This window comes from Tauraco erythrolophus, chromosome 10 (assembly GCF_009769465.1).
Source record: "Tauraco erythrolophus isolate bTauEry1 chromosome 10, bTauEry1.pri, whole genome shotgun sequence".
NCBI lineage: Eukaryota > Metazoa > Chordata > Aves > Musophagiformes > Musophagidae > Tauraco > Tauraco erythrolophus.
In genome coordinates, this window is record NC_141474.1 from 28,958,492 (window position 1) to 28,968,275 (window position 9,784).

At 42.5% G+C, this 9,784-nt stretch overlaps 1 protein-coding gene across 4 annotated transcripts in view; it reads right to left on the minus strand.

Moving 5' to 3' along the window:
* Positions 1-9,068, minus strand: part of CC2D1B (coiled-coil and C2 domain containing 1B) — a 35,395-nt gene extending 26,327 nt beyond the window's left edge. For 3 of the 4 annotated variants that reach the window (XM_086617720.1, XM_086617723.1, XM_086617722.1), the window contains exons 1-4: positions 9,031-9,068; positions 8,398-8,500; positions 5,301-5,442; positions 754-869 (exon numbers count right to left, since the gene is read on the minus strand). In XM_086617720.1, the coding sequence (XP_086473846.1) occupies positions 754-869; positions 5,301-5,442; positions 8,398-8,463 (324 nt within the window). In that variant the 5' untranslated portion in view covers positions 8,464-8,500; positions 9,031-9,068. Of the gene's footprint in view, positions 1-753; positions 870-5,300; positions 5,443-8,397; positions 8,501-8,657; positions 8,677-9,030 lie in introns of those variants that run through there. The other variant, XM_086617721.1, reaches the window with a different exon arrangement.
* Between the last annotated feature and the right edge of the window lie 716 nt (positions 9,069-9,784).

Below are 9,784 nucleotides of genomic sequence, written 5' to 3' on the forward strand. Positions count from 1 at the left end.
AGGCTTTTCTTCAAAGTTTCCTATTTCCTCAAAAGACAAAATAAAATTGTCTCAAGCTCCAAAACCTTTGGATAGACCTTGAACCCAAACAGAGATAAATAGCTTATATTCTGATAATTTATTTTATTTTATTTTTTATTTTAAAATGAAACTGGTTCCAAATCTATTCCCAACAGGAAGCCAGATACCCCTCAAAAGCCACACTGCAACTCCAGGATCACCACACAAGTTTGTGGCTAGAGATCTGAAGCTGGAGAAGTTCAGAGAGGTACTTTTATAAAGATCATTCAAACCCAAATTTGGAATTTCCAAAAAGCATCTATTAAAAATGGCAGTCAAAAACACTGCTTAACACTCCTTCTGTAAGCTCTGCCAACTAGATCATTCACTGAAATGAGAAAGAATTTCTTGGGAGATATTCTCTCAGGTCAAGCACTACTCGAAACAGTAGCAAAATGGTGACAGACATCACTTCAAGGAGAATGTCCCTGGCTGTATTTCACTAGCTGACATGGAATGGGATTCCTGCTGTTCCCCCGACTTCTCTAAGACCCTCACACACACGAATGTTAGTTAGGAAATTCTCTTACTCTGGTGCGCAGGGAGTTGGATCTTGCAAAGCCGTGATGGAATGCTTTTGCAATATTTTAGCTTCTCACCACAAAGTTAACAGACATTTTGTTAAATGCAGTTGTTTTTTAAAAAAAATCCGAAAGATATACTAAAACTTTTTGCTAACAAAGTTACGCATACCAACAGGTCTGTATCTTCCTCCAAGTCTTCATCGTCTGCTTCTTCCTCCTCATCTTCATTCAGGTCCTTCATACACTCTGCAGCCATCTTTTCAATATGATCCATGGGCAGAGGAGCTGTAAAAAGAAACCACAATGAGCCATAAACTCTAAGTAACAGTTAGGCAGCTTCTAATTACAAAGGAGTGAAAGAGAGCAGTGATTTTTCCAATTGCTGCCCCTTTACTTGACAGTGTCATAGGTAAATATGGGTATACTCATGGATAAAGGGCAAAGACTGGGGCAGTGAGCATCCAGAAAAAAAGCAATGCCAGCCTTTCGGAGAGTAAGAGTGAAGGCAGGCAATAACACAAGGGTAATGACTGCACCCATTAACCTAGCTCAGAATTTAGGTGTCAGGGAGAAACAACATTTGTTTACTAATACAAGGAGCCTAAACAGCAAAACCATAAGCACCATGATAGACTAGCAGGTATGGTGAAACACAACAGTGCTCAGAAAGCTTAACCACAAAAGAAAAAGATACTGTGGTAGGTCTGCACAGTAATGACACTTCAGATTGAGTAAGACAGACAAGTAGGACCGGATGAAACAACGGCTTCAGGGAAAAATTACCAGAAGTCACCTCAAGCTCCTAGGCTGATTTAAGATACAGGTAAGTACTTCTCCGATATTATTTACAAAAATAACTAGTAACAGAAACTTTGTCATCATGGAAGACTTCCATTTTCCAGGGAAAAACTGGAGAACACTCCTATTCTCATATGTTATGTCAAAACTGTATTCCTCAGTTAATATAAAAATCAATGGTGGCACAAAAGAAAATTAATACAAACTTGTTGATGAATCAATCTGATTAGAACTTTCTACCCATGAAAGGGAATTACTGAAACAGTCTTTGTCCTCAGTAGGAACAAACATCTGAACTAGTTTTAAGCTGATGCTAGATATTTATGAAAGGTATTTATGACATGATTGTCCATATTAGCAAGGCCTGGACTCAGCATTCTCATCAGGTCTTTCTGTTCTGCATCCTTTGTCTTATGTCAGTTTACCCCAACAAAATGTAATTCACTCCTGCTATAGTCCATGACCAACAGAATAAATTCTGACTCCATATGGAACAGAAGTGGTCCACATCCATCCATCCATGAGTGCCAACAAACTACTACTTTTTTCCACTTCTGTCCCTTTTCTCTCTCCCGCATGTTGAGGTAACTTGAGTTAAAAGTACTCTAGTTCCCAAAGATCTGCACGTATGGATATAACTGAGTTATCCCAATAGTTAAATGCATGAGATGCAAACACTTGCATTAAACATCCCAGCACACCTGCCAGTAAAACTTAAGTTCACGTTTTCTTTCAAAGCCAAAAATATGTTATTGTGTGTATTACAACAGCACATACAGCCATGAATCAGAACAAAGTTCAAGGCATTTACCATAAATAGTGCTGAGGTCAAAGAGTTCCCAACTGAACTACAATTAACTAAATCACTAGAGTTTTGTACACTTGAGACTCCAACCGTTGATCCATTTTCTCAGTCCACAGTCTGAAGCAGAAGAATGTCTGTCTCTCTCCGCCTCATGTTAAACTGGGTACATATTTATACTTTGAATCTGATAACGCACATCAACATCAACTTTAGAGACATACTGAACAACACAAGCCTAAAGACAAACCAGTGGCCATTAACATGACAAGCAAGGAGGCACAGCAAACTCTCCCTATGTTTGAAGACAGCAAGGAAGGAAGAACAGAAAATCTTTCTACCTTGAGAAGCTACTTGTTTTATACATCAAATACCACTGCAGTGCCACATTTGGCATACAAAAATAGAAGGCTCCAAATCAAGGCATCACACTTGTCCTGATCTCGAAAGCAGCAGCAGAACACTGGCACAGAGAACTGCTAAGCAAATCAGAAAAAGGGCTGTTTCTTCTGCCCAGCTACACTTCTGCATTTTCTGCATGACTGTCTCATGCCCATGAGATTTTCCCTGTTCCAAATCTTTCTCGGCTACTTTGTTGTGCAATTTCTCTTCAACCTGCTGGTCTTTACCTTGAAAACTCTACTTAATTCCTCCTTGCCAAGTTCTCATCTCTACTTAATGCTCCCAACCACATCTTCCTTAACTATCAACTTCCTCCACGCACTCTCAAAGGTGAAGCTATTTGCACACAAATCCCAACTGTACACATAAACGTCACTGATACTTTCCTATGCAGACATATGACTATGACTCACCAGTGTCAGTAAATGTTGCATAAAATATACATCTTTGGGACAGAGTTTTACAGTCAATTTAAATGGATTTAAAATAGATCCCATCCTTCTCCTGCATTTGCTGAATCAGCTGAAAATTAACCCAGATACAAAGCTCTTTCTGTTCAAATAATTTAAATTACCATATCAGTGCTTCAGAATCTGTACCAAACATGTTGCTGATATATCTGACCCTTAGCAAAGCTCTGCAACTAGGATAGCAGGCCATATCCAAAGGCAACTGGTTGAACTTCAGGGGTCAGTGTCCCTTACAAGAAAGCCCCACTAGAGGCTAAAAAACCAAGCAAGCCTCCTCAGATGGTTGGTTCAGTTCTAATCCAGTATGGCAAGTTGAGGCTACAATTTCCAACACCCGAGTGGCTGACCAACTGGCATTTATCAGTCACAGACAGCAGAGACCTCTGTACTTAAGATGTTGCAACAGTACAGCTTTTGCTGCCTGCATCTTCAAGCTAGAGAGAGAGAGATCACTTCTCCCTCCCTCCATCAGAGCTCTAGAATGTAAATTCAGGAGTGAATTATTGCACCTTGTGCTCAGCCAAAAACTGAGCACTAGTACGTATTGTACTGGGTCCCTTTTTTCCCTCCTTGCCCAGACAGGATCTGTTTCTCCCCTGTCCTTACTGTACCCTCCTTGTTTCTACGAACCAGCCACCATCCTGCCCTCATCATGCACCATGTTTCCATCACTGCTCTGTACCAGGTCTCATGAATCCCCAGTGCCAGCTGTCCAGTTGTTCATCTTTCACAAGCTTCTAATCTATATACTCCCAATCCTACCAGGAAAACAGAATAGCTGTAAATGATTTTGGAAAACAGTTTTACGAGCCATAACACATACCTTTAGAAGGCATAGTAAGTGTGAATTTTGCACTGTCTGAAGTGTCATTTCCCTCTTACGAATAAAGAGACTGAAAAAACTCATTAAGTGACAAGATCAGGGCGAGAAGGATGTCAGCACTTGAAAAACTGACAGCAATTCAAGAGCTCCTGACACACAGATTCCTCCTCAAAACACTACCCTGCATGTTTTAACTGTGAGTAACCTATGTTTGGCAGCAGCAGTTCTGCCACTGGGCTTATTAGTACAATTATGCTTATTGGCTTTAAGGGTTTACTATAATCCTGAAATCTGGAGAGTGGAAATGATTTAGAATTTAGTTTTAGATACAAACACCTCCTCTGTCTCGTCAATTTCAGTGTTTAGACAGCCACTTTTTCTAAATATTTTAAAATTCTTCATTTCCCTATTGCTCTGTGTGAAGTCCCTTCAAATATTACAGGCAAATTACTGCAGAGCTGCAAATAAGGCTGCAGTTGCACTAACCCTTCTTTCCAGCACCTGCTCACACACCTGTAGCAAGTCCCATTCTCCTTGTCCCATCTCAACCACTTGCTGCCACTCCTCCCTTGCAACCACAGCAGCATTCAGACAGGCAGGCAGCAAACCAGATCAAGGAACTGATTCAGCTGAAAACCGAGCACAACAACTGAAGTTTATTTTTATGGATCAGTTTCCTGAACCAGCTCACCCTGCAGCTCCATAAATAAGTATACCAGTTTAGAGGCAGAGCACGCTCACTAGAGACTGCCCCTCTCAGCAGCAGCCTTCATTTACAGCAGATGACAGCAATCCTGTAGAACACCGCCTAGCTGCACACAAACACTATCAGACAAAATTAACAGGTGATTAAAATACTAAGAATAATAATAATCTATTCCAAGAGACACTCTAACCTCCTGCATAACACAAGTTACAGGATTCTACTGGTAATTCCATCAGTTCCAGGATCTCCCTCTTAAATGGGCATTCAGTTTTGGTTACGGATTCCAAGTAACTAAAACTGTAAAGCTCATTCAGGAAGTTCAGTCTTTAAAGAAAACCAGAACAATCACCAAACAACAAACAACCCACTCTCCCTCCACAAGAAACACAATTTCCATTTTGAATTCACCAAGGACCCACTACACCTTTTTATGACTTCATATGCTAAGCAAGTATGTCTTAATTTACTCATTAAATTGGCCAGCCATCATATATCTTTTTCTCATGTCTACAAGAGCATGGACAGAAAAAAAAAATCTCTTACCCTTTTTGTGGAGTAACAACTTAAACCTTTCAAAGTAAAGGAAAGAGCAGTTGCAATTTCAGCTTCTATCAGTGATGAAAAAACATTTTAGACACGTCAGTGATTCGTAAATAGGTATCTTTAATAAATTATTCAGGTTGTAAATAAATAAAATTCAGATACTTTAACTTACTTTTCCCTTTTGGTTTTGATTTCTCTTCTTTCACCTTTGATCCTGTGATGGCAGCAAGCTCTGCTTCTAGGTCCCCATCATCCCCACCTTCCTCTGCACCCAGCAGCATCTCTTCAGGGTTGAAATCTACAAACAGCCCGAGCTGGAGCCAAGGGAAAATCAAAAATAATGAAAAAAAATACTGCAGTTAGAACAGAGATGACACCCAAAAACATCGCATTGCATGAATTATTTAAACTTTTCATGCATTCCAGATTCTGTTCTTTTTTTTTAAAGCCCACTATCATACCATTCCTATGGCCAAAACAATGCATACAAGGCACCCATAACTGAAATAAGGCACATAGATCTTAATAAGCCACAAATACTTCCTCTAAAACTCTACACAACCAACGATTTCCTAAAACCGAGCCTATCTAATAGTCTGACATGGCATGATAAAACAAAACGTCTGATATACTGAGCCTCGTGAGGCAGATAACATCAGGGAAGTTCAGGGCAGTTCCTGTAACAGCTAAACTAAAAAATATTCAATCATCGTTCACATAATACAGGTCTGATTGCGTACACTGCAGAGATTTCACTCTTATCTCTCCGAAGAAGCTATATTTACGTACACAGAACTGTTCCGTACTTCTCATTATCTCAGTCTATAATCATAAACACATGGAAGGTGCATGCTCGCACACAGAGAAACACAGCCATTACAGATCCAGTAATGCCTACACTACACTGGAGAAAACAATCAACTGTCTGGAACAGATCAGCTACGCAACAGCATCTCTGGGATGTTATTAATAACAGTAATCAGAATTTGACAAAGTGGTGGGGGTTATCACTCAATTGTTGTAAAACATGTCAAAGGACATAAGTATCAGAGAAATCCCTGAGGTCTTATTCTAAAAGGTATTCTTCTAAGACGCCATTGTATCATGATTTTTATATTGCTGGTTAAGATACTAACTGCCTCAGAAATAACAACATTTTTTATTCAAAGCGTGCTAAGCTTTTTTATAAACCTTTTTCAAAGCACAAGCCCTTGTTGGCTCATTGGTCCTCGCATAGCCAAGCAGGCAGCAGTTCAGCCCCTTTCAAGCCGAGGAATAAAAATAAGTTGTCGTTATTACAAGGGTTAACAATCTCCTCCTGCCATGGAGGATCGGAAGTGCTGCCAGAAGCTGAAGCTGCCTGACAGTTTATCAACTAGTGTGAATCAGTAATAACTTTTTTTTTAACCCTGTAGGAACTGAGGTGCTGGTAGCTACTGCCTTGAAATATTTTGTTGCTCTCTGAACCCTTTCATAATCCCGAAGGAGAATGTGAAACAGCTGGGAAACACCGACTCTAAGGACCAGGAACGGTATTCAAAATCAGCAGCTGTTTACTAGCCCCGATCCTGCCCCTAACATTCCATAAGGCACTGGGCAGATTGGTTAGCCACCCACTAACTTACCCATCTCCCTTCCACAAAACAAAACTAATACATTTGCAGACTTGGACAGAATGGAAAGAAGGTCAGAACAAGATTTAATTAGGAAATATTTATAATGGTGATCCAAACATTCAAGTTCTATGGAACATACATACACCTTTTAGCAATGTGCAAAATGGATCAGAAGCACACGTGATCTGTTCATCACTACACTGCAAGTGTAGAAAGCGAAGCAAGTGTAGCAACAAACGAAGTCAAGAACAGAATCCAGTGGTTCTACCTCTAGGTTTCTTAATCTGTTCAGGAAGGTACATTTCCAGTTAATTTAATAGTATTAAACAAATGTTTAATAAAACAGAAAAAAGAGGTTATAAAAACCTTACAGATGATACACTACATAGCACAAGAACAGTTTAAACTGAGTTAATGTGCAAGTGAACAAACCATCAGCATATTTGTTTCAAGAAACAATCCTCCATGCAGTATGACAAGCTGCATAACTAACTGTATTGAATCAGAAATTAGTAAAATATGTCAATCAGATCCTTTATTTACTCTTTATATTTTTAGAGATTTTTTTTGGGGGGGAGGGGGAAAGCTATCTTCACCTTTCATCTTCTCCCTTCTTCAAATGAACTAAATTATATACTACCTCACCAACTGAGAAACGCAAACTTTCGTATTAGAGCAATGGTGACATTATGGATCTCTAACTAAACCATTCTGCCTCCAGTATGAGGATAATGGTTTCTAGGAAATCACCAAAAGATACTATCTTAGCTATCTTCCCTATTCTCATACGCTATTCCAAACTCTTTTCATATTTCCCTGTATTCTCATCAGTTATTCCTTTTCTGTATGTTACTTGCCTCTATTCTACCTTCAAAAGTTTCTGAAGTTCCATTCTGGTTCTACCATGTTTTTTACCTCTATCTCTTCCACTGTTCTACCTAGCGTTTTGCCTTGGCTGTACTTCTAATTTTGACACTTGCCTGCCTTCCTGCACCTGCCAGCCATAACTAAACCATGTTTCTCCCCTCAAGGCCTCTAAAACTACATCCAAAGGTAAGGAGTATGAAAAAAAAAGCCCTACACATGCACATCTAAGCTCACTTTTAGCTACAGGAGAGGGATATAGGCTTATCAGTCTAACTGTTGCAAGAAAAAATGACCATACGAAGGAAAATGGAAATTCACTGTCTCTGGTGTAGCACCCTAATGTTCTCCCATATGTACCCCTGAATTTGTTACTTGATATTCTGGTCTTCTTATTTCTGTTTTCTCAGAGACATAAGAAAAACCTCAATATAGTCAATGAAGTTGTTATTCAATCTCAGCATAGCTGGGGTAGGAAACTACTATAAACATGAGTCATGAGGTCTCAAGCAAAGATTACAGCATTGCAACATCGTGGCTTCCCTGCAAGACCTCCACTGCTGCATATCAGATATTTACTTTTAAGAACAATGTGCTAAAGGAGAAAGCAGGAAAACAGGCACCATGCAACTTTAATTTTTTCACGGTCCTGCAATATCTTATTGACGCATGGGAGATTCGAGCATGAACACAGCAGTAAGAGACCTGAACTAGACTATCCTGAAGAGCAGCAGGAGGTTTCCCTGCCTGCTTTGCAACCACATCTCCCTGGCCCTTTGCCTTCCTTACCTGCTTTGCAACTGCAGCTCCCTGGCCCTTTGCCTGAGGACTTTTTTTAGGTCTTCTGCCAAGCATGCTGGTTCATGAATTTCAGAGGACTGTGTCTAAGGGACTGAGAGCACATTAAACCGAAGGTCAGTATTCGCGCCTGTCCCAATGCACTGCACACGGCGAAGCCAGGCAGCACAGAGCCGGCTGCGCGCACACCTGCAGCTCTCACCGGCACCCTCAAACGCTGAGCACCGCCAAGGGGGAAGGGGGGCACGCACCGTGTAACGCGCTCCCCGGGGCCCAGGCCCGCCGGTGCCGCCTCCCCCACCGCCGCCCTCCGCCGGCTGCAGGAGGCCCAACCCGGCCGCACCCCTCCCTCCCTCCCTCCACTGAGGCGCCTCACGCCCTGCGCTCCGCAGCCGGCCCGCGCGGATGCACACGGCCAGGCTGGCGGGACCCCGCTCCGCCGGACGCAGCGCCGCGTGAGGGCGGGGCAGGCCCGGCCCGCCCCGTACCCCCGCGGAGCCCTCCCCGCCCCGGCGCAGGGAGGAGCCGGCGGAGGCGATAGGCTGAGCGCCGTGTAAATACCCACCGCGGGGCTGCCGGCGGCACCACCACCGGCCGGCCCGCGGCGGGCAGGCCCCGGCTCACCTCGGCCTCCCGCCGCCCGCGCAACGCCGCCCGGTGAAGCAGCGCCCGCCCGCGGCTCTGAGGCAGCAGCGCGCCTGCGCGGAGGGGCGGCGAGGGCGGGGCCAGAGGGCGGGGCTCGGGGAGGGGGCGGGGCCCCAGGAAAGCGGCCCCGAAACGGGCTGCGGGCGGGAGGGCCGGGGGTCCCGGGTGCACCGCGGATCTCCCAACAAGGGCGATTTTTGGAGCCTGTTCCACAACAACAGTTTTAAAAAGTGCTTTCAAACTATCCGCCTCCAAATAACGAACGCGGTTCGGTGACCAGTTCGATTAAAAAAAGCAAATTTCAATAGACCTGCAGTACCTGAGGCAATTTCTCTGAAGCAATCCTTGATATCAATTTAAAATGACAAAAAAAAAAAAGCTGGTTGCTTGAATGACAAATTTCTTCTGGTATTTGTACTACTCTAGTAGCAAACAGTCTCCTCACATTCAAATATTCGACCTTGATTGCAAACGGAAAGCTCCTTTTCATTCTATCAGTGATGGAAGTTAAAGCACATTTTAATGATGTCTTTTATACTCGAAATGAAAAGCTACATAAACTGCAATACCACAACGACAGTGCTAGTAGTAACAAAAAACCCAACTCCTTAGCATTAGCTGTGATGCAAGTGATCAATCTCAAGTTCATATACCTCGGCTGAAAAGGGACCAGTTACCAGCACATAAAAACATTTTAAAAATAGTTCTACTTCAAATATTTAAAATGCTTTGA